Consider the following 24,602-nt stretch of genomic DNA (forward strand, 5'->3'; position numbering starts at 1 on the left):
AAGTGGGTGAAATTTAATTAATAAAAAGAAAATTATAAAGAGAAAAGAGGTAGCACAGGCATAAAAAACACCGCTAACCTCCTATCAAAAGAATACAAATTAACGAAACCAAAAATTAGAAAGACCTAAACGATCCATATTACAATGACTCACCATAAAATTTAGAGTTGAATCCCACCAAGTAAAGCCAATTGATGAACCACCATATATAGTTAGTAAGGGCATCAGTAGCTTGATTGCCTTCATGAAAGATATGGCTAGATTTGAAATGCATTTAAGAGATACGATGCAAGCAATTGCTCCACTGCACACGAAGCATCCGAGGCACCATAAGAGAAAGCCAAAGAAAAATAAGTTAAATTGTTAGTGGTTCATGTAGCAGCTAATGGTTACATACTTGTCTTCATGTTGGATGGCTGTTTTTGCTTTGTGTTGCAATCTCATTCATCCTGGGCAAACTGCTCTCCGTGCACGCACTTAATGCATCACCAGCTAGGTACTTTGGTACAGGGTCGGACCTACCATACGGTACGACGGTGTCCGGACCACCCCCCCCCCCCCCCCCCCCCCCCAAGGTTTTCTGCAATTAAGATAATCAACATGTCTTCCAAAACAATAGGCATATAGCTTGATGCAGCCATTTGGAGACACACACCCCCCCACCCCCCACCATAAGAGAAAAACAAAGAAAAATAAGTTAAATTGTTAGTGGTTCATGTAACAGCTAATGGTTACATACTTGTCTTCATGTTGGATGGCTGTTTTTGCTTTGTGTTGCAATATCATTCATCCTGGGCAAACTGCTCTCCGTGCACGCACTTAATGCAGCACCAGCTAGGGACTTTGGTACAGGGTCGGACCTACCATACGGTACGACGGGGTCCGGACCCCCCCCCCCCCCAAAGGTTTTCTGCAATTAAGATAATCAACACGTCTTCCAAAACAATAGGCATATAGCTTGATGCAGCCAATTGGACACCCCCCCCACACCACATATTCGTCCAAACAAAGAAATATATTTTAAGAAACAAAGCATTAGTTTTGATTTGCTAATGAAGTTTGATTGGTCTAATTTACATAATTTAATAGTAATATAATGTGAATTACTCAATTCCTTTTATGAAATTGTTGGCAAGATATTAAATTTTTCATATTTATGATAGTTTTGTTCTTTAATTAATGAGTTTTTTAAATTTGACCAAAAAAAACAAAGAGTTTTTAATTTTTTTTTTTTAATTTTACCTTAAAATTTTGTATATTTAAATTTTATTTCTCGACCCCCCAAGCTTCAAATCCTGGTTCCGCCACTACTTAGGTAGTTGTGTTTTGTTCTAAAGGGAGATCCTGTACTTGTTGCCTTGTTGATCAGATTGGTGTTGTGCTTGGATCGAAAAGCCATTTAGTTTGTGCATCTTCTTATGCTATAACTAGTCGGTTCAACATGAATTTGAGTATGCTCTTTCACTTATCTAGCTAGCTAGCTAGTGCGCATTTGGTACAGAAATGCGAGGTCGAGTACATCAATTGTAGGAATCTAAAGGGTAAAAGATCTAGAGACTTGAGAGATGCTTGGCATCATATATATCAATCAATTCATAAAATTTAGACCCATAAGGGACCAATTGGAACTAGTAACTAGCCTTACTTTGAAGCTAGTGACACGGGTATAAGATAAAGATCAAAGGTACGGCCGCCGTTATTGGACTAATGGCCTATTAATCACGGTCTAATTACAGTCTTTTAATTAGTAAGTGCAATATCTTCTGTTTTTTTTTTTTACTAATAATTTTTTGGATGGTGACGGGTAAGGACTAAGGAGTTCTACTGCCTCTCTCAGCCAAAAAAAAAAAGTGCAGTATTATCACATAGGATTAATTTCAGTTTACCCCCCTGAGGTTTGGGGGTATCATCATTTCACCCCTTATACTTTCAATTTTGAATTTTTACCCCCTAAACTTTTCAATTTCAATCAGTCGTGTCCAATTTCTACTATTCCGTCCAAATTGGACGTTAAGTTTGACTTTTGAGGGCTAAAATGGTCATTTCAACATAAAAAAAATTAAAAAATTAAAAAAAATTTCTTTCTGTTTTTTAGTTTTTTTTTTTTTTTTGTCTTCAACCTATACACCACAAGTTATAATAGGTTTATATAAAAACAAAAAAATACTCTAGGTGGTTGAAAGTCGCTCGCTGGTCTACGATATTTGTGATATATCTCTGATAAAGTGAAGAATTTTAGGATATATCCCCAACAAAGTGAAGAAATATTTGTAAAAAATAATTTTACACTTTATCTGTAAATAAATATTTGTATATCCCCAATAAAATGAATAAATATTTGTGTAAGATCATTTTTGGTCTACGATATTTGTGATATATCTCCAATAAATTGAAGAATTTTATGATATATCCCCAATAAAGTGAAGAAATATCTGTAAAAAATGATTTTACACTTTATCTGTAAATATCTGTATATCCCTAATAAAGTGAAGAAATATTTGTGTAAAATCATTTTTTACAGATATTTATTTACAGATAAAGTGTAAAATTATTTTTTACAGATATTTCTTCACTTTATTAGGGATATATTCTAAATTCTTCACTTTATCGGAAATATGTCACAAATATCGTAGACCAGCGAGCGGCTTTCAACTACCTAGAGTATTTTTTTGTTTTTATAAACCTATTATAACTTGTAGTGTATAGGTTGAAGACAAAATAACAATAAAAAATAAATAAATAAAAAGAAGAAACAGAAAAAAAAAAAAAAAAAAAAAAAAAAAAAGAAGCTAAAAAACTAAAAAACAGAAATTTTTAAAATTTTTATGTTGAAATGACCATTTTAGCCCTCAATAGTCAAACTTAACGTCCAATTTGGACGGAATAGTAAAAATTGGACACGACTGATTGAAATTAAAAAGTTTAGGGGGTAAAAATTCAAAATTGAAAGTACAGGGGGTGAAATGATAACACCCCCAAACCTTAGGGGGGTAAACTGAAATTAATCCTATCACATATGTATTGGATTCACAATGTCTATCACTAATCAATATTTTTTTTTTGTTGGAGTCTATCACTAATGAATTGAATGGATCACGTTTCTTAATAGGCAATAATATCTAATTTTCTATTTATATGGGTTCGTTTTCTCAAAAGTAGAGTTTGATCATTTGCCATGAAGTACGTGGAGCTGTTAGACCTATTATGTGGAAACCATCTTGAACATCAAGTTCAAAAGTAGAATATTCAATCTAAACCAATATGCAAGAACCAAAGAAATGAATCATGACGTAGGTACATATAGTATTGTAAGACGAGCTCACAACTCACAAGGTTTGAAATTCCCATGTGTATATATAGCCCTTAGGTGTAAAACTCAATCGTGTAAGAATGAGTTCGTAATGACTATAATGACACGTGTATTTACTTGGAATATGAATGAAAATGAAGGAATTAATGATTCTGATGTATGAGATTTGTTGCATTTACTAATATAGATAGGTGTAAATGATTCTAATGTATGAGATTCATGCATTTACTAACATATATAGGTATTAGAATGGGTGTGGGTCTCACCTCATTATCAGGAATCGATTCCTGAATAACTCTTAGTTTGATAACCAAGGGAGGGGGTATATATGGGTTTCATTTTCCCATATCGATTCTTTTCTTCTCTCATTCTAGTTGTCTCTGATTCAGAATTTTTTCCATTTCAAACAAGTAAACGTGTCATTAAATGAACTTCGTATCAGTTACTGAGCTTTGTATTTTGTATCGGATTGGTATTAGTGGCCGACCTTCTAAAGCACTAAAAATTGAAGTTATGTGGCATGCTCCCTTTATTCATCAAATCAAGATCAACACAGATGGTGCAGCTCGTGGCTCTCCTGGTTCGGCAGGTTTTGGGGTATTTTCCGAGATCATTTGGGTCGGGTGCTTGGTTGTTTTGCAGGTATTCTTGGTGTCACTACTGCTTTGGAAGCTGAGTTGCGTGCAGTCATTCATGCCATTCAACTGGCCTCACAAAAAGGTTGGCATTCGATTTAGATTGAAAGTGATTCTACCTTAGTGATTCACTTTCTTTCATCACTTAATGTGAATGTGCCATGGCGTCTTACTACTGATTGGTTTAATTGTCGAGCTACTCTTGTTACTATGAATGTAAAAGTTTCACATATTTTTCGGGAAGGTAATAGTGTCGCTGATTGCTTAGTAAATTTTGGTGTGGATAATGTGGGGGATCATTGGTAGGATTCGTGTCCTCCTTGTGCAATTGCAGCCTATTCCTGTGATTTAACGGGTTTTCCCATCTACCGCTTCAGTTTTTGAATGATCAGTGGCTACATGGAGTTGATAAAGCAGCTTGGTTTGCTATGCACTTCAGTAATTGAAGTCACCTTTGCAAATGCATTGGCCTCTGTCATTGGTTTTTCTGGTTTGTTGCTTTTTGGCTTCCAAAGGACTGTTTTTGTTGGTTCTTATTTTTGGGTGTCCTTAGTAGCTCCCAAGTTTTTGTTTCGGGTTGTTCTTTTTTGTTTTTCGGAGGGGTTTTGGTCTATGTCCCCCTCTCCCTCATTATATATATATATATATATATATATATATATATATATATATTCGTTTTTATGCAATAAACTTAAATAGAGGGACGGGCAGTGGGTTTCCGGGTGTAGTGGTCCCTTCCACTTATAGGGAGGGTAGGCGCTCTGTGCAATGACCGCTAACGAGGTGCTAACATATATAGGTATTAGAATGGGTGTGGGTTTCACCTCATTATCAGGAATCGATTCCTGAATAACTCTTAGTTTGATAACCAAGGGAAGGGGTATATATGGGTTTCATTTTCCCATATCGATTCTTTTCTTCTCTCATTCTAGTTGTCTCTGATTCATAATTTTTTCCATTTCAAACAAGTAAACGTCTCATTAAATGAACTTCATATCAGTTATTGAGCTTTGTATTTTGCATCGGATTGGTATTAGTGGCCGACCTTCTAAAGCACTAAAAATTGTTGAAGTTATGCGGCATGCTCCCTCTATTCATCAAATCAAGATCAACACAGATGGTGCAGCTCGTGGCTCTCCTGGTTTGGCAGGTTTTGGGGGTATTTTCCGAGATCATTTGGGTCGGGTGCTTGGTTGTTTTGCGGGTAATCTTGGTGTCACTACTGCTTTGGAAGCTGAGTTGCGTGCAGTCATTCATGTCATTCAACTGGCCTGACAGAAAGGTTGGCATTCGATTTAGATTGAAAGTGATTCTACCTTAGTGATTCACTTTCTTTCATCACTTAATGTGAATGTGCCATGGCGTCTTCCTACTGATTGGTTTAATTGTCGAGCTACTCTTGCTACTATGAATGTAAAAAATTTCACATATTTTTCGGGAAGGTAATAGTGTCGCTGATTGCTTAGCAAATTTTGGTGGGGGATCATTGGTGGGATTCGTGTCCTCCTTGTGCAATTGCAGCCTATTCCCTTGATTTAACAGGTTTTCCCAACTACCGCTTCAGTTTTTGAATTATCAATGGCTACATGGAGTTGACAAAGCTGCTTGGTTTGCTATGCACTTCAGTAATTGAAGTCACCTTTGCAAATGCATTGGCCTCTGTCATTGGTTTTTCTGGTTTGTTGCTTTTTGGCTTCCAAATGACTGTTTTTGTTGGTTCTTATTTTTGGGTGTCCTTAGTAGCTCCCATGTTTTTGTTTCGGGTTGTTCTTTTTTGTTTTTCGGAGGGGTTTTGGTCTATGTCCCCCTCTCCCCCATTATATATATATATATATTTTTCGTTTTTATGCAATAAACTTAAATAGAGGGGGACAGGCGGTGGGTTTTCGGGTGTAGTGGTCCCTTCCTCTTATGAGGAGGGTAGGCGCTCTGCGCAATGACCGCTAACGAGGTGCTAATATTGGCTAATTCTCTATTTTAAATTCAAAAAAAAAAAACTTCGTATCATTTATATGATTGTAAATACGTACGCCAATCATTGAATCTAAACCCTCTTAGAATGAGAATGAAAACGAGAACGTGAGAAAGAATACGTCTGCTGTATTGCAAAAATGTGCATGCAACTCTAAAGTAAAAAAAGGTAATGTACATTCAAGTGTGGTGCAGTTTTTTCTTCGTGCATGCAAATCTACATTAAAAAGGGTGATGTGCATTAAAGTGAAGAAAAAACCGCATCACACGTTATTGAAGTCATTTTAGATAGAGGTTGGGGGTCAGAAATTTGCCGCGCTTGGATTCTTGCATTTAAAATTACCAAAAGCTAGCCAACAATGATAATAGGATGACCGATGAGCAACTATATCCAAGTCAAGCATATGGAAATTAGTCGTTTCAAAAGGGGATTCGAATTTCTATCAGATGGCTCGTGCTGCATAAAGTGTCAAAGATTTAGAAGCCGACTAAAAGATCAGAGCTGGTGTTGAATATGGTATTCAAGAGAATTTTCCGGGATTCAAAGCTCAAATAATAAACATCATCGTAATCATCATTTTCAACTGCTGAACTTTCTCCCATTCAGTACATCATGTCTCTAATAATTAACAAGCTGCATCCAAGAATTGATTGACCTCTACCGAACATCTATTGATGTATACTAAAGCTGCTGAGATTTGACGGATAGTGACGGTGAGAGGAAAATGACCCAGAACAGAAGCAGCAGCAGCAACTTTAACCTAAATTCTCTCCCTCTTTAAACTTTATATCAGATCCTCAGCGGGACTTTTGGGGTAAGCTTAATTAATTTCTACAAGTTACTTGAATATCCTTTTGACCATAAGATGAAAAGTTCTAATCAATCATCTACAATGGCTCTTTCTAAGATTTGATACTGGGGCTTAAATATCTTGACCAGTGAATTTCGTAGTTACTACTATTCTTTCCATAATATTCATATGCAGATTCGGATTCGGATTGCATATTGCAGCTTTTGAATTCAACAGGCATGATCAAGCAAGCAGCCCACATGCTAGGCGTGCGCGCGCTCCCAGTACATATGAGGATCGATGATAATGTGATCGCGTCTGCTCTCGACTATTAATTATATCAACATCACTGCTCTTAATGCTGATGTTGATGTCGATGATCGAGCCAGCTAGTTGATGTTGATGTTGATGCATGCTGTATGGGATAGATTGACGTTACTTCTCTTTCATATATTGTTTTTGTTTAACTACATGTTTTTGATAGTGAAAGGAAATTAAGCTAATGAATTGGAGACCAACCACCATAAGTATGATGAAAGTGATCGAGAGTGATCGAGAGATGATCTATATATATGATATACCTTCGTTTAGCCATCACTTTCTGGTATGTATATATACGGCTGGCCGGTGATGAAGGTATTGCAAAAGAAAAGATGCTTCGTGATTACGTGAATATGAGGTTGTGGAACTATTTGTTTCTTTACTTTTAGGTTGATGTAATCATTCAACATGAATTGTATTTGGAGGAGGATAATTTGTATCATTTTCTTCGATTTCACAACAACTTTCCTTAAATCCTAAAGAGCGGTCTATGATTTTCAACTGTTGACTGTTGAATTGCTTTTTGAAGTTGAAATCACCAAATAAGGTCTTCATTTCATTACTTTGCCCAAGCCCACCAAAATTTATGCTACAATCCTCAACAAATATATTGTTAATCCTCCGCCAAAATCACTTTCTACTTCAGTAAGCTAGCTACTTGATCAATGTGTTACATGTGAGGCCTTCTCCAATAGTGGGTTTAAAGTCTAAATTATAGACCATTGTTTCCCAAAATTCATCTCCAATTGGAGGTTGAGTCTATTACAAAAATCAAATATGGTGTTGAGTTTTTTAGTCCCAGGTCTGATTGTCTGGCAATCTTTTTGGTCGGGTTTAGGTCACAATGGGTGTTGGCTTGGTCGATCCAATGCTGGTCAGGAGGACTCTGGTGGGAGAGTTTAGTGTCGACACAAATAAGTTGTCTAGTTTAGAGTTCTTACTGGCTGGACGAGAGGTAAGATGTCAAGGATTCACTGCTCCTGCGCTTTGGTCTGTCCCACAGTTGTAGTGCAAGTTTAGAGTCAGTCATAATAGATTTCCAGTGTGAAGTCTAGAGACTATTTCTGAGTAAGAGGTGTCGCCTATAACTCGTTGTAAGCAGTTTCATTATTAATGAAGTTCTTATTTGATAAAAAAAAAAAAAGTCTATTGGTTGATCTAAATATAGACCTTGGTTTAGACTATGAAAACCAACAGCTGGCCCACATGGATGATTCAAATATATTAGAGTATGTAATTGTAGATCTCAAACGATTGGAGTTGGAAAAATTATAGACCTTACAATTTGAATAAGTAGTACTTTTTAAAGGTCTAAAAATTTAGACCATGGTCTATTTTAGACCTTGACTATTGGAGATGGCCTGAGTTGTTACTCGTCTTCTTCAATTCATACATACATCGCCAAAAGTCACATTATGCAGCAAGAAAATGAGTTAGTTTGTGTCTATTCAGTTTGGTATATATAATTGTCGGATTCACATCCTAAACTTCTTTAGGGATCAATGTTCACACCAGCTTCATACCGACTTCAAACGTAACAAATTTATTCGTACGTTAGATAGAAGTAAAAAGATGCTCTAATAGTTAAAACACACACCCATCAAGTCCAAATCACACCCATTAAACTACTTTACTCTAATCCACATGCATAATGAAAGAGACAGATAAACTAGATAACGTATACTAGTGTCTATATCTGGATTTATACTCTTTTATTGGTGAACCAGATCGATATACTCGATAATTATAAAATAAAAAACTTGCCAAGACTACCCACCACCTGGCTTAATTACCCATTTACACTGCATTTGATGGTCATCTAGGCGTCAAGAATGAATATATAACCGCCGGACTTATCTTGATGAAGTGTTCAGTTTCGTTTTTAAGTAGGGATTAGGAGACATTAAGAGATTAGATAAACAAATGATTGTTAGCTTAACGACAAACATATAATACCAACAAGTTAAGCATGTCATGTCAGCTAGTTTATTGAGTTCAGAGGATGATGGATTAGGTTTCATGTTTATATATAAATGAAGCGACAACCAAAGGTTTTTAAGTTCAGGAGCTGTTGAAATGGAACCCAGGAGCATCAAACTGAAAATGGCTTTCAATTATCTATTCATGAAAGTAATTAAAAAATAAGCAAATGACAACTTATGGGCTACAGAGTTCAGGCACGAATTTTTCTTCCCCAGCTCCATTTCTTTGATGTTTTAGTTCTGAAAGAGTCAAAAGGCCTGTGGCCTAAAGGCATATTGGGCTTTAGCTTAAACAAAGCAAAACAAATCAAACTGATAAAGATCCAGTGACTTCAGAAATGGAGGCAATGCGGGTGAAGCTTTTTTTTTATTTTGGTCTGAGCAGGAGAAGCTAGTAATGGGAAATTAAACCACCACAAAATGAATAAGTTTATAAATGAAACTATAGAGTTACGGCAACAATATGATAAGGCTTAGCTAATTGGATTGAGCTCATTCTTAGTCCAAAAAAGGAACAAAAAACAGAGATTTTGAAGTGCCATACCTGATTATTTTAATTCTTGCAATCCAATAATATCAAAGATGAATAAAAGTATTCCCTAATTTCGGTACTATGACTAGTCTCCATGCCCAAGCTCCAGAATGTCTGGTACATATCCAGATGATCTTAGCGCACTGGTCAATCCCTTCAAGGCTTCATATATTTCCTCGGTCTCAGGATGCCTCTTATCCAAGGAACAAAATTCAACCACACCATGATTGGCCTCAATAGAGCTAATACCGGGGAATTTTTTGAACCCGGTATCCCTGATTGCAACTTTTAATCTTGCCACATCTTTCCATCTCCCAAGATCACCATATATATTCGAAAGCATGACATAATTGGCAGGGTTTTTTGGTTCAAGTTCAATGAGCCGTTCAAGAGCCAACTCAGCCAACTCAATGTTCTTGTAAGTTCGACATGCTCCAAGTAAGGCAGCCCAAATGACAACATCTGCCTCTATTGGCATCTGCCTCACAAACTCCACAGCCTGTTCCAAAAGACCGGCTCGTCCAAACAGATCAACCATACAACCATAATGCTCAATTTGAGGCACAATTGAATAGTCACTAACCATTGATTGGAAATACAACAGGCCATCTTCAACTAATCCTAGATGTGTACAAGAGCACAGAATGCCTATGAAGGTGATCCCATCTGGTTTCAATCCAGAAGTCTTCATCTGTGAAAACAACTTTAAGGCATCACCCCCGCGTCCATGTGTTGCTAAGCCACATATTATAGTGTTCCAAGTAATTAAATCTTTCTTATCCATGTTCTTGAAGACATCTATTGCATTGTCAACAACACCACATTTTGCATACATGTCAATCAACGCATTCCCAACATATACATTTCTCTTGTATCCTATGTTCTCTGCATATACATGCACCCACTTACCCAAATCAAGAGCTCCTAATCTCGCACACGCTGACAGCACAGTTGTTAATGTGGGATCGTTAGGAAGCACATTACCCTCAGTAAGCATCCGCTTGAAAGATTCCAGAACTTCAATGAAACGTCCATTGCGTGCATACCCGCCAATCAATCCATTCCACGAGAAAACGTTCCTCTCAGGCATCTTCTCAAACAAATCCTCACAAGCCTCAATGTCTTGATTACTTGCATAGCCATTCAATACCGTATTCCAGCAAATAACATCTCTTCTCGGCATCTTATCAAAAAGTTTTCTAGCCGTTACCATATCCCGCTGCTCAATATAACCAGAAACCATAGTGTTCCACAACACAACATCTCGTTCTGGCGCCAAATCAAAAAGGCGCTGTGCAGAAACCATATCACCACCCAAAATGTAGCCATTAATCATGGAAGTCCAAGCAACCACATTTCTCTCAAACATCTCACCAAACACCTTATAAGCAGCTCCAATTACTCCCCCAGCCGCATACATTTCGATCAGCGTCGTTCCCACAAAGGGGTTTGCTCTAAACCCACATTTTATCACAACACAATGCACCTCTTCACCTTCTACCAACCTACTCAATCTCCCACAACATTTGATCACAACGGGGAATGTATAGCAATTCGGCATTATGTCCATGCTCTTCATCCTACCAAACAAAGCTACAACCTCCCTATGAATCTCATTCTTTGCATACCCTCTCAACAATGCATTCCATAGAGCAAAATTTGGTTCAGGAATTTGATCGAACACCTGGCGGGCATAACCCATTTGCTTCAGTTCCCCACATGCCGTGACTAATTTCGGGGTAACGTAGCCATTCCGTGAAAAACCGTGGAGGGTTACCTGCGCCTGTATCTGGTGAAGTTGCTTTATACTCTTACATGACTGCAAGAGTGAGATGAACTTTTCTTCAACGATTCTGTGAGCGGATTTTTGGGCCAATGTAAGCGCAATCTTCGCTATCTTCACCACGCAAGTGAGAAAGCTAGTTGCTTTGCAAGCATTAATTCATCTATCGTCATGAACACTAAACCCTAAAACCTCTAAAATGAAGAATGTACACTACTTTTTCATTTCCTTTTTTCCAGACAAATATGATTTCGCATAGTTTTTTCCGTCAATCACTCTAGTCACTCAACTAATACACTGTGAATTACGTAAGTCATTTTGTCAATCACTTTGTTAAAAAAATTATAAAAAATACTCTGTGGATGACTTAAGTGATTGACAGTGTAATAGTTGAGTGATCAAAGTGATATATTTGAAACTTCAGTGACTAAAGTGTCGAATGAGTCATAGTTAAGTGATCATTTGTGGAATTCTCCTCGATATAAATACTGACTTGTATTGACTTTCTAAAAACGAGTCAATTATGACAGCTATGAACCTTTCCCTGAGTTTCCGATCACCAGAGGCGTCTCTGTTTCACCGGAGATATAGCTCTCCGATCAAACACCTGCAAAAACAGCAAGTACCCAATTTACTCTCGTTCCCCAAACTACAATTTCCAGTGCCCAAAACTCAGTTCAGGGTCACGGCTCGGAAAGGGTCAGCTATAGAAGGCTTAAGCCAAGAGATGAACACCATCGCCTCGCAGAACCTGGATCACGCGCCTGCTCGGAGACGAGTTCGCTCGGCATTCATCGACTTGCATAAACAACTTGACCATTGCTTGTTCAAGGTTCGTTGAATTTCGATCATAGTCTAGTGCTAATGCTAATGCTACTGCCACTGCTACACTAGTATGAGATTCAAAGTTTTGATCTTGATAATTGAACTCATGTTGGTGATATTTATTCAGATGGATCATGCTGGCATCAGAACAGAGGAGGTAGGAAAGAAATGAATTTATCTCTGTAATCTCATTGGTTTTATTGTTATGGATTTAAAACTTGAGTCTGGCGATTTAGTGGTATGGAAGGAATTCAAGGGGTATGGAAATTTTCTGCAAAAGCTGGTTGCCGAAACCGGGTGATCAAATCAAAGCTGGCTTATGTTTTTGCCATGGGTACGGTAGTACTTGCACATTCTTCTTTGAAGGTTGGCCTCTGTGTCTTTTCATTTTCTGATTGCCAAAATTTGAAAGGTTTTATCTTTACGCGTGAAATTTTGATTTTCAGGTATTGCTAGGAGAATTGCTCAGTCTGGGTACGCTGTATATGCAGTAGACTATCCAGGTTTTGGTCTTTCTGAAGGGTTGCATGGTTTCATCCCAGACTTTGATGAGTTGGTCGATGATGTTATTGAACAATTTACTAGTATCAAAGGTGTGAAATTGATTGGTTAGAGTGGTCTAATGGCATTGGTTATAATATGGTTGCTATTGGCTAATTGCTTTGTCCCACAATTCAGGAAGATCTGAAGTGAAAGGTTTGCCCTTTTTTATAATGGGGGAGTCGATGGGTGGAGCTGTCACTCTAAAGATTCATCTAAAGGAACCGCATGAATGGGATGGAGTGATCCTTGTATCTCCAATGTGTAAAGTAATTAAGCTCCTCCTCTGATGAAATGTGTTAGCTTTGATAATGATTTAGTTTGATAATCACAATCCTTATTCTCTTTTGTTTCACCAATTCAAAAAGATTTGTTGATTTTGAGCTTTCAAGATTGCAGATGATGTGATGCCTCCAGCAATAGTGCTGAAGCTATTAGCCTTCATGTCTGAAGTTTTGCCCGAGGCAAAACTCTTCCCACAGAAAGAGATAGCTCATCTAAGCTACAGAGAGCTCGGAAAGAGAAAAACGGTTAGCCCTATGTGCTTCTCTCAATTTAATTTGACGTGTATGGTGTTGTACTGGAAGAGCTTAGTGTACAAGATGGTTTAGTGATGACTATATAGGCTGCAGACTCATTGAATCAACCTCAATCAATTGTTGGAATCACACATGCTGTTTCATTATTTTCAACCCCAACAAAATACTGATGCTAGTCTATCTACATAGGCTGGTTACAATGTGATTTCTTATAAGGACCAAATGCGATCAAGAACAGCTGTAGAACTTCTGAAGGCCACTAGCGATATTGAAATGCAGTTGGATAAGGTCGGATGATATTTGTGGTTTTCTTTACCAATTTCTTATAAACCAGCAGGAATTGACCAGATTCTAAACATGTTGCAGGTTTCATCCCCATTGCTAATTCTTCATGGAGAAGCAGATAAGGTGACAGACCCTTTGGTGAGCCAGTTGCTGTATGAAAAGTCCTCTAGCAAGGATAAGACTTTGAAGCTCTATCAAGATGGTTATCACTGCATCCTTCAAGGGGAGCCTGATGACACAATTTTCACCGTCCTTGATGACATTGTTACTTGGCTTGATTCCCGGTGCTTCCGAAACTAAAATATATTGTCATTTCTAGCCTCCTTGTATTTTGCAGCTAATTCCTTTCTGTATATCCCTTGAACATTATGATACACTGCTTGAACAGAACCTGGTGGAAGATGATAATATTACGGAGTTACAGCTCAAAAGTTGGGATTACGAGGGCCTCCCTATGTAATTCTGTCATTTGCTTCCAAGCTATATCAGCTACTTTTCAAAAAATCTCGCACCAATGATTGGAAAACAGCATTTCAACTGAATAAATTAGGAGTATTCTACAGTACTTTGGTTAAAAAACTTCATTGTACCACAATTAATTACTAACAATTTTTGGTTCTATAATTTCAATATTCCGTAAGACTATAGAATTTTCGATTAAATTCAAAATTGAAACGGTTGCCTTAAGAAAATGTACACCCGCAGAGGCAAAAATTAGTACTATATGATTCATGTGAATCACAGTTGTAGCCGTAGTTTTTCTAATGGAATACCAACAGACAATGTAGATAAATATTTTACACATGCTCCATGTGCATCTTCCAGAGACAGCGATGTCCACATTGGACGGTCAAAACTCTAGCATCAACCTTAGTCATCTGACTCAGTTTCATTCGAACTCTGAGAGCTCCGTGCTTAACGTTTTCCTCACCAAACTCACCATGGAACTTTCTCGAGCTCTGAGATTCCAGCAACTGGAGCTTCCTTTCTGCCCCCAACAACTCCAAACCCAGAGGCCTACATTTTCAGTCGCCGCCAGAAGAACAAGTCAGATAATAGTTGCAGCGGTCAAGACCAAGAGAAGAAGGCCACCCATTGAAGGCGTTAGCGAGGAGCTCAATTTGATCGCCGATCAGAGCCTTGACTGTGCTCCGGCTCGGAGAAGAGTTCGATCCGCATTCGTTGAGCTGCAGCAGCAACTTGATCACTGCTTGTTTAAGGTTGGTCTGTGATTACGTGGTTACTTACCACCCTTTGATTTGTTATCTATGAGTTAGTAGTCTGACTATTTATATTGCTCTTGAATTGCAATGGGTTGGTGGATAGTTGGCTCCAACTGGGATCAGAACAGAAGAGGTAAAGCTTGTTACTTTTGCAAATATGCAAGTATTATGGATAGAATGTGTGTACAGTACTATTTACTGTAATTGTTTCTGGGTTTGTACCTTGTAGTGGTACGAAATAAATTCAAGGGGGCTAGGAATTTTCTGTAAAAGCTGGAAGCCCAGAGAAGGTGTTCCGATTAAAGGCGTATTGTGTTTCTGCCATGGTTATGGTGATACTTGCGTTTTCTTCTTTGAAGGTTTGTTAACTTGGATATTCTATTATGAGTAAATTGTGGCGCTTTCATGTATGTTCTTGATTTTGGTACATTGTCATACTTGAGCCACATTTTAAAGGGTTATGCACAGGGGATGGTATTGGTGATATTTGCATTTTTCAGGTATTGCCAAGCAGATTGCGGCAGCTGGGTACGCTGTGTACGCCATGGACTACCCAGGCTTTGGCCTTTCAGAAGGATTGCATGGTTATATCCCGAGCTTTGATCAGCTAGCTGACGATGTTATTGAACAGTATACAAAGATTAAAGGTTTGGCTTTAGTCTTAACTGTGTTCGTTATCAGGGGTTGCAGCCTAGCCTTTAGACTAACTAGTTGTTTTCAAATTGTGCCTGACAGCAAAACCTGAGTTGAAAGGGTTGCCTCACTTCATATTGGGCCAGTCCATGGGTGGAGCTGTTACTCTCAAAGTTCACTTTAAGCAACCATATGCATGGGATGGCATAGTTCTTGTGGCTCCAATGTGTAAAGTAAGTTCATACTTGTTCCAATGTATACATCTATTGAACTATATTTAGCATTCATCAACTTCATCTTCAGTTTCAGTTTCCTATATGATATTAATCTCTGAAGTATCGTTGACTTAGGTTTAAAGACTTCTGTCTCATTGTTCGGATTTATGGTTTTTCTTCTGATGACTCCAATTTTAGCAAATTGAGACTTGTAGGTTTCTACTACTAGTTAGCTGAGTCTGTAGTATTGATACTAGTTGATTGCCTATTTACATGGACAATCTTGACAAGTAGTAGTCTTGTGATATGTGTCCCGCTTCACTCAAGGGAAGTTAATTTACCCTGTCTTACACAAGGCATGATAGGAACGGTGAAATATGTCCGTAATGGTGAGCCATTCTTCGAACAATTAGTAGAATTAACCCAGCATAGCATAACACAAGCAACTCACAGAAGATGATGTTGATTTCTTGTGTGCAGAATTTGCTTAATAAGCTGGTCCAGAAGTTGCAGGACCTAATTTTGTGTGTAGACCAATGTACTTCACAATATGAAATTTTTTGCTGACATTGAGTTGCTGAAAGATTGCAGAGGATGTAACACCTCCACCAGCGGCAGCGAAGCTATTAACTCTTATGTCCAATGTTGTCCCCAAAGCAAAGCTTGTCCCGCAGAAAGACTTGGCCGAGCTGGCCTTCAGAGATGAAAGGAAAAGGAAACTGGTTAGTACTTATCCACATGTTCTGCTTGAGGCAAAATGTTATCTTGGAGAAAACAACTCAGTATTGAATGAAGATAATTGAGTCAATAATGCTTTGCTAATGTCTAATCAGGCTGTCTACAATGTGACATGCTACAATGGCCCCGCGCGATTGAAGACTGCTGTGGAACTACTAAACGCTACTAAGGAGATTGAGATGCAAGTGCATAAGGTAGGTTTTACTTTGTGATTTCCTGAATTATTAGTCGTGTTTAAAGTAACTTAAAGGATAAATTAACCAAATGGGATATGCATATGTCACAGGTTTCATCTCCATTGCTAGTTCTTCATGGAGCTGCAGATAAGGTGACTGATCCCTTAGTGAGCCAGTTTCTTTATGAGAAGGCCTCAAGCAAAGACAAAACTCTAAAACTCTACCCAGATGGCTTTCATTGCATTCTTGAAGGAGAACCTGATGATAGAATCTTTTTGGTCCTTGAAGATATTATCACTTGGCTTGATCACCGGTGTTTGCTCAAGTAGACAAAGTTCTTTTAGTCCTTGATTGCTTTTTCTTCTTTTTATTCTCTCTTCTCTCTTTTCTTTCCTTTTACGGGTAATAATTAATCTGCATTTTATAGAAATAATCTAAGATTAAAGTTCATCCAATGTAAACTGTGTTCATTCTTCCGTTGTATGCAAATGGAAATGTCTCCATCTCTCCACTATGGATAATCTTAGTGTACTTTAATTTTACAACTTTCATCCCGCTAGGGATGACATTGGAGCGGATTGGAAATCAGAGTCACAATGTTATCCTCATCTCCGAATCCATTCCACACCTTAATCTATACCTTTATCCTCTCACCAACAAAACACCCCAACCCTTTGGTTAAGAATTCAATTGAAATTTTGTTTTTCGTATTCTTTTTTAAAATTTAAATTCTTGACAAAGTCACAAGCAAAGCATCAAAAATCCAAACGCGGTAAAGCCATAATATGTAAATCTTAGCAAAAAAAAAAAATTAAATATGACTAGTTTAAAAAAAAAAATTAAAAATATGATCATAATTTCATGCTTGCATCATCTCTAGTTTTAAATCGTGGTGATTACATTCTCATTTCATGATTTGACCCCAAATTTATCCTCCTGACATTCAGAGACCATCGGAACCTGACCGAAGATATTAGCAATCCCTACATGTGTGGGTTTTAGAGCTTGCCATCCGACCATAAGTAAAATTTCTAAAGTGTCAATGTAAAATGTGAAAAAGATAAAAGTTAAAATGTGTCGGTAAAAAATGAGGGTACATAATAACTAAAAATTGAAGACAGCGAAAGCCAAACAGAGGTGGAAGCAGGAGAGAGTCCATCGTGGTTCAAGAATAGATAGAGTAGTTGGGTTTCCAGAAGCTTAAAAATATCGTAAAGCCTTAGGTGAGCGATCAGAAGATTACCTGCGAGAGGCTTCATCGTCTTCTTATAGGCATCCATGTCTCTCTTGAACCAGCTCTTCAATAGAGGCGTTTTCGGCACAAAATGGTCAGTCTTGCCTTTGGCCTCTACATATCTAATCTTCCCTATAAGCGTTTCTTCATTTTGATCGATTTAATCAACTGGGTTCTGTTTTTCTTGGTGATCTTTGATTTAATTGCTCTATGAATTTGAGTCGGTCAACTTATACTTGGAGCCCGCTATTCAATTCTGTAGTTCAATCTGTGAGGCGTGTGTTTTCGAAATTCTTGTTTCTGTGAGATCCCCAATACAGTGTAGTACATTTCAGCATGTGGGGTTTAGTAGGGGCAATATTTTGATCGGTTTTTGCATTTTTTTTTTTTCAATATTATTGATTCATTTATGCTGTTGTGTCTTTAGTAATGGGTTGTTTCAGCTGAGTGTGATTATCAAATTGGGAGGCTTGGAGGCAAAATTTGTATTCTTTTGCATTGCTTTTGTTGTTGAGTGGGTGTAAATGTTGATCTTGATGGTTTGTTTGTAGCAAAACATGTCTGAACTTGGCAATTTCGCGGATTAAGTTGCTGCAAAACAAGAGAGATATGCAGCTTAAACATATGCGCAAGGAGATTGCTCAGTTTTTGCAGGCTGGCCAAGAAGCAATAGCTCGAATTCGGGTACAAGTTTCAAGAGTTATATGGAACAATGTCCATGCCTGTTTGTTTAGATTACTCTGTACTTGAATTGTGATAGATAATGTTGTTGAAGAATGAACCTTTCATAATTTGGTAGGTGGAGCATGTTATACGAGAGCAAAACATATGGGCTGCTTATGAGATATTGGAGCTTTTCTGTGAATTTGTCCTCGCAAGGGTTCCCATTATTGAGAGCCAAAAGTAAGTCCTTAGAGGTAGTTTTTTCGGCTTTATAAAAATGCTGATGTACTGGGGGATCGTCTTGTCAAACATGATCATATAAATCACTTGTGAATTACTATTTACTTATGAGGCCTTTGGAAAGACTCGTCTAGAGGACAAGGATATAATAGGATTTGAAATCTGTTTCGGCATTGTGGTTTGTCTTAACCTTTAACCAGAATGGATATTTGAAGCTTGCTTGATCTGCACAGTTGTTTATCATTCTGTAATGCGTTCATGCCATTGCTACTCAATTATCTGAACCATTTTTCTCCTTATTACAGGGATTGCCCACCAGAACTACGAGAGGCTATATCAAGCATAATTTTTTCTGCCCCAAGATGTTCAGAAGTTCCGGATTTATTGCAGATCAAGAATTTGTTTACAGCAAAATATGGGAAGGAATTTATAGCATCTGCCTCTGAGCTTCGTCCTGATTCTGGTGTCAACCGAACTGTTAAGTGGTTATATTGGATATGCAAGTTTGAATTCTAAAGAAACAGCCATTACAGTAGTCAGAAAACTAATACTGCTTTTTCAATACATGATATGATTTGTGCAGATAATTGAAAAGCTTTCAGTTAGTGCTCCCTCTGGAGAGGCAAGGCTTAAGGTATTGAAGGAAATCGCACAAGAGTACAATCTGAATTGGGATTCTTCTAGCACGGAAGCGGAATTCAGTAGAAAACATGAAGATCTGCTGGTACAAATCTCAATTGTGTTATTTCTCTTTTTTCAAAATGATTAGGTGTAGCTTAAACTTCTGACATTGTTTGGTTGTTCAGAACCATGACCAGATTATGTTATCGTTCCTTGGTTTTGTTTTGACACTTGTTAATCAACAGTTACCCTATTATTATTTTTATATGAGTTCAGTGCCTTAACAGGGCTTGCTCATGAAATTTTGAAATAGCATCCGAGACTGGACACACATCTTGTAACTAAATTTTTGATTGTGGAATTAGAATTTATTTCAATTTCTATTCTCTGTCATTTCCACTGATTAAAATCGGACCCTTTGCCATTATATGTAGGGTGGATCCAAGCACATAAGTGGTGGAGCTGCACTGCCTTCTCGAGCTCCTGCAAATCAAGTGTCTTTTAGTTCTCCGCCTTCTAATGGTGCACATTATATTCAGCCCCCAGAGATTAAACCAGAACCTCAACAACACATTCCTGCTCCAAGATCTTTAATTCAGACGCATGTGTCAAGTACGGATGAGATTCAGCCATCAATTAATAATGATGCAGTACCAGTTAGGGAAACAAGACCACAATCATCTGAGATCCTGGAGAAAGCTCGAGCTGCCATTGCGTCTGCTGAACGCGCATCTGCTGCTGCCCGTTCAGCTGCTGAGCTGGTTAAGTCATTATAGTGCTCAAATTGATCATTTGATCCCAGTGCACGAGGCACAACACTAAAGAAAACACATGTTACTTCGGTAACACCCTTCCAAATTCTCTTCAAAGAACGTGAAAAAGGGTACACTACTGGTGAATATGATTTGTATATCTTGTGGTGAAGAACTCGCATGTCTTCATTTTCTCTAACATTAATCAACATTTACTGCAACCTATTTTCGACTACTTTTGTGTTTCACTCCAAGTACCAATATGTCTAATCTATCAGGCCCTCCTTGAGCCATATGTTGTGAATCATGATTTTGATTGCATCTATTCGTTACCTAGCATTGAGGCAAAAGCTCCGAATGGAATTTAAATCTGCTTCAATCTCCTCCGGCTTACTCATTTGTTTGCTGGACAGAATAATTAGTCTAGCAAAGTTTACTCTCTTTTTGCGAGGGGAACTGTTACGGGGTTTAAGGTTTCAGACTCCTATCATTTCTTTGCCAACCAGAAATAGGCTTACATTTCTATTCGAAAAAGCTAAATTGAATTCAATGAACATGGGTGTAGTAAACATGGGCTTGCTTTTGTTCAAAATTTTAATTTGGGCGTACTGGGTTCTCTAATTCTTGAGGATCGCAGCTTAAGAAGCATTCTCTTTATCACAGTAGCTTAAGTATTTCTTGATGAAAACATGGATTATATTCACCAGTAACTTTTTTTTTTGGTTCAAATATACACCTGCAGCAATATCATAATTACCAAAAACACTAGTTTTATTTCCCAGGGGCACATCAATAACATGAAATAACAAACCCTGTTATAGGTTATAAGTAAAACCAGAGAAAACCAAGTCTGTTATTGACTTGCTCACAGCCTCACAGCTGGAGAAGATGGTAAAAACCAAAACATTCTTGTTTGCTTTACCAGAGATCAAGTACTCCGATCTACACAACACTGGCATAAACGAGAGGCCCGGGAGAGGACCCTAGCAAGCTATAGCTAGGTTTACATATAAGAGATCCCTGTTGCATGCCCTAGGGAGCTAGGCTATATGTAAAGCTAGGTTTCATTTTCATAGATGCATTGTTATCATGCTGGCTGGCAATATATGGAGGCAGAGACAAGTTTACATTACCTGATGTAGACTAGTACAATAGTGTCACACTTCTCAACGACACACACACACAATATATATATATATACACACACACACACACACGCCTAGCTCTCTGATCCAACCAAGGAACCACGTCTGTTTCACACAGGGCACTGGTATTCTCATGCATGAAACTTCAGCAAACTCTTCTGAAAGGCACACTAGCTAGAGCCGTACTTGTGTAATATTCACTGTGCCCTACCCCAGAGCGAGAGCGCGAGAGAGAGAGAGAGAGAGAGAGAGAGAGAGAGAGAGTAGTGTTAAAGTTGTGTGTGACAAAGATGTAACATGGATTATTTACAGGAGGAGAGAGCTGAACTGGTAATAAAGACAGAGACGAAGTTAACAGGACCAAAAAAGAGAACCTGGTGTGAATCATAACATTGCCATAACAGGGGATCAACCGCGTGATATCTAAGACACTCAACAAAACCAACTTTGATAATATTGTTGGCAACTAATTGATATTATGCATGAGACGTCCTTTTCAGTCTTGAATTTCGTTTTAACACGCACAGTTTCCATTGGTCGTTTCACACCCTAAATTGTCGTAGCTTCAAGCCTTCAACTGAATAACTCTTCATTTATATTACTTCTTAAAAGTATCGGGAAAAAAAGAAGGAAAAAAACATATCAAATGGAGTGTACATTAGAACCTAGCCTAATCAGTGGTTGGCGATAGCAAAAGTACCCTTACCCCTGAAATCTACAGCAGATGTAGGTGGGTATGGATATAACTTCCCCGAACCCGACACTATTGCCTTTTTATGAATTAATGTGTATATTTGTGTAGCGGACATGATAAGCACAACGTTTCAAGTAATTTTGTGAAACATTATGTAAATCCTTCACCCCCCATCAAGGAAATGTCCATCAGGAGATAATTTAGGCTTTCTCTTCCTTGAGACTGAGGATAACATTTTGCACATGAGTGGTAGCATGTGTTGGTGGTAAAGTATTTTACACATATACTAATTATCCTGCGTTTATTTTGATTTGGATTTTTCAATGAAGAATATAATTTTTTCAAAACAAAAATAATATATGAGTATTCAAACCGATCATCCGACGGAGTGGGAATATGGTATAATTCCCCCGCCTCCTTGACATTCATAGTAGTAGTAAGTATTTGATCGTTCTAAAGTAGCCAAACAAAAGCTAGTTTGTGATAGCCACACATCATGTAATTACCATTTCGTTAGGCTTGTTTTGGTGAGTACCGTTTTGTAATTACCATTCTTAACAGACATATATATATATATATATATATATATATATATATATATATATATATATATATATGGCACACTTTCATCATATAATTTGCAGAGATTCGCATACCTCCTTCATTTTCATGCATGATCGAAGCTAGAAGTTCACGTTTCAGAGTCGCTGCTTGCTTTAAAATTTAAATGCATGCAGCTAGAGGTAGTGTACACATGCTTTTGAGCTAAACGAGCTAGCCAAGTTTCTACTTTCTAACTAGTCAAATCAATTAAACTGTAGCTAGCTAAAGCTCTCGATCTCTAAAATTAAATATATCCTCATCTGCAGAAAATGAAGTTATGAACTCAATACTTTTTTTTTTCCGATACTTATGAACTGAGACATGCTAGTGTACTGATGGGTATGAGATACCCTCATTTACAACTATTTGAACAAAAATTTACAAGTATTTGAACCAAAATTACAACATTGAGAACAAAAATTACCATATTCATTTACACGTATTATTTACATATAGTTAAACAAAAATTACAATATTGACAACGAATTTGTTCAAAAGCTTGTAAAAATGTCGTAAGAGGTGTAATTACCATTATTAGAACTAAGATTACACAAAATATGACTCAAATTACAACTTTGACAACAAAATTTGTTCTCACTTTTGTAAATGTGGGTATGAGATACCCACCACTACACTAGAATTTCCCCTTATGAACTTATTACCTTGTATAAATATTTAAATTCTTCTGGTCAATCATAAATGCTTAAGCTTAATTAACTTCACATATATAACCAAAAGATCAACTACTCTCCATGCCATGCTCTATAACACCACCTATTTCTTTTAAATTATGTAGAATGATAATCTCCATGACACTAATTTTCGTTCTGTTCCAATTTCTTTAACCTTTCATTATAAAAATTATTTATGTCATTTTGTTCATGATAGGTATTAGAATTGTAAGGAAGAAAAAAAACAAAAGATTTGAGTTGAATTTCCATTGGTCCAATTGGTTTGCCTATTCTAGTTAGCTCTATAGTCTATATCTAGTTTTTCATAGAACAAGACGGAACATGCACTAGTAATTACTGGTCAATTATACTGATGCATGCCAATAATCAATGCCAGGTGAATATTATGAGCTAAAGTCATAATCTTCTTAACCGGATAAAAGAGATAACTATTAAGCAAAACAAACTAATTAATTAATCAATTCCGGGTTAATATTACGAGCTAAAGTCATTGTCTTCGTACGTAATCGGATAAAAGACATAACTAATTAGCACAACAAACTGATCAGTGGAACTCTGAAAACGACTAGAGAGGTGGTGATGATTATCGATTTATTGACGGTGAATAATATATTAACTGCAATACTTATCAAACTACTCTAGCTTTAGAAATATTAGATATTTGCAACTTTTTATTTTATTTTATGAAAAATGGATAATAGGTGATATATCTCTTGGATCAGTTCTGGCCTTATACTTTGTACTTTAGAACAGTAATACCGCATGCAGCTGCTAGCTAAGCTACAGATTCAATTGTCCATGATCAATCCCTCTCTTTTTCTGTTTCTCTGGCCCAATCTTTGTCAACCAACAATATATACAGTGACCAGTTTGCAGTCTCGTACCTTTCTTCAATATATCTCTATGTCGATCCCTTTGATCATCTTGGGATCGCTCCGGTAGATGGATAGACATATATATATATATGAGAGAGAGAGAGAGAGTGTGTGTGTGTGTACAGTAGAGTACAGTACAATCGCTCCATGTTTATTAATTGTCCTTAACTTTGTTAAGCAGCATTTAGACCTTAATTATAGACACAACACACCGACAAATACCCCAATCGATATATAATTGTTAAATATTTAACAGTGAGGCTAGCTAGGGCATGCCGTGCATTTCACAGATGAATGCTTATTCTTTTGCTGTATAGCTAGGTAGCTGTTAGCCTTTTAGTTGTCAGTGAAGATTGAATAGAAAACAAAAACCAATGTGAATTAAAGATGCAATTCCAATCAAATCAATGTTCCTTATCAACGTTTTCTCTTTGTTTTGTTGTTGTACATTTATGGTAGGTCTGTGGTTCTTTACTTATTACTAATTGAATGCCTGAACATCTAGTCTGACCTAGTTTTTGATTCGGTCTGTAAAGATGAAGATTTTGAGGCGGACATTTATAATTATATACGTTTGCTCTTCT

At 37.4% G+C, this 24,602-nt stretch overlaps 4 protein-coding genes across 4 annotated transcripts; 3 read left to right on the top strand and 1 right to left on the bottom strand.

Annotated features, from left to right (window-relative positions):
* Positions 1 to 9,204: 9,204 nt before the first annotated feature.
* LOC112198134 (pentatricopeptide repeat-containing protein At3g29230) lies at positions 9,205 to 11,584 on the bottom strand. The gene has a single exon (XM_024339196.2). The coding sequence runs from the start codon at positions 11,242 to 11,244 to the stop codon at positions 9,628 to 9,630; it is 1,617 nt and encodes a 538-aa protein (XP_024194964.1). The 5' UTR covers positions 11,245 to 11,584; the 3' UTR covers positions 9,205 to 9,627.
* Positions 11,585 to 11,819: 235 nt separating this feature from the next.
* Positions 11,820 to 13,924, top strand: LOC112198136 (caffeoylshikimate esterase). Its single transcript, XM_024339198.2, has 8 exons — positions 11,820 to 12,157; positions 12,278 to 12,307; positions 12,387 to 12,516; positions 12,597 to 12,743; positions 12,829 to 12,959; positions 13,083 to 13,220; positions 13,419 to 13,517; positions 13,596 to 13,924. Exons 1-8 carry the CDS (start codon positions 11,849 to 11,851, stop codon positions 13,812 to 13,814), a joined length of 1,203 nt encoding a protein of 400 aa, XP_024194966.2. The 5' UTR covers positions 11,820 to 11,848; the 3' UTR covers positions 13,815 to 13,924.
* A 142-nt stretch (positions 13,925 to 14,066) lies between these two features.
* Positions 14,067 to 17,013, top strand: LOC112198135 (caffeoylshikimate esterase). The gene is made up of 8 exons (XM_024339197.2): positions 14,067 to 14,734; positions 14,841 to 14,870; positions 14,967 to 15,096; positions 15,238 to 15,384; positions 15,473 to 15,603; positions 16,170 to 16,307; positions 16,419 to 16,517; positions 16,610 to 17,013. Exons 1-8 carry the CDS (start codon positions 14,318 to 14,320, stop codon positions 16,826 to 16,828), a joined length of 1,311 nt encoding a protein of 436 aa, XP_024194965.1. The 5' UTR covers positions 14,067 to 14,317; the 3' UTR covers positions 16,829 to 17,013.
* Positions 17,014 to 17,622: 609 nt separating this feature from the next.
* Positions 17,623 to 20,260, top strand: LOC112201033 (IST1 homolog). Its single transcript, XM_024342040.2, has 6 exons — positions 17,623 to 17,827; positions 18,285 to 18,417; positions 18,533 to 18,636; positions 18,942 to 19,113; positions 19,220 to 19,360; positions 19,692 to 20,260. The coding sequence occupies exons 1-6, from the start codon at positions 17,778 to 17,780 to the stop codon at positions 20,031 to 20,033; spliced, it is 942 nt and encodes a 313-aa protein (XP_024197808.1). The 5' UTR covers positions 17,623 to 17,777; the 3' UTR covers positions 20,034 to 20,260.
* The last annotated feature ends 4,342 nt before the right edge of the window (positions 20,261 to 24,602 follow it).

This window comes from Rosa chinensis, chromosome 4 (assembly GCF_002994745.2).
Source record: "Rosa chinensis cultivar Old Blush chromosome 4, RchiOBHm-V2, whole genome shotgun sequence".
NCBI classification, from domain to species: domain Eukaryota; kingdom Viridiplantae; phylum Streptophyta; class Magnoliopsida; order Rosales; family Rosaceae; genus Rosa; species Rosa chinensis.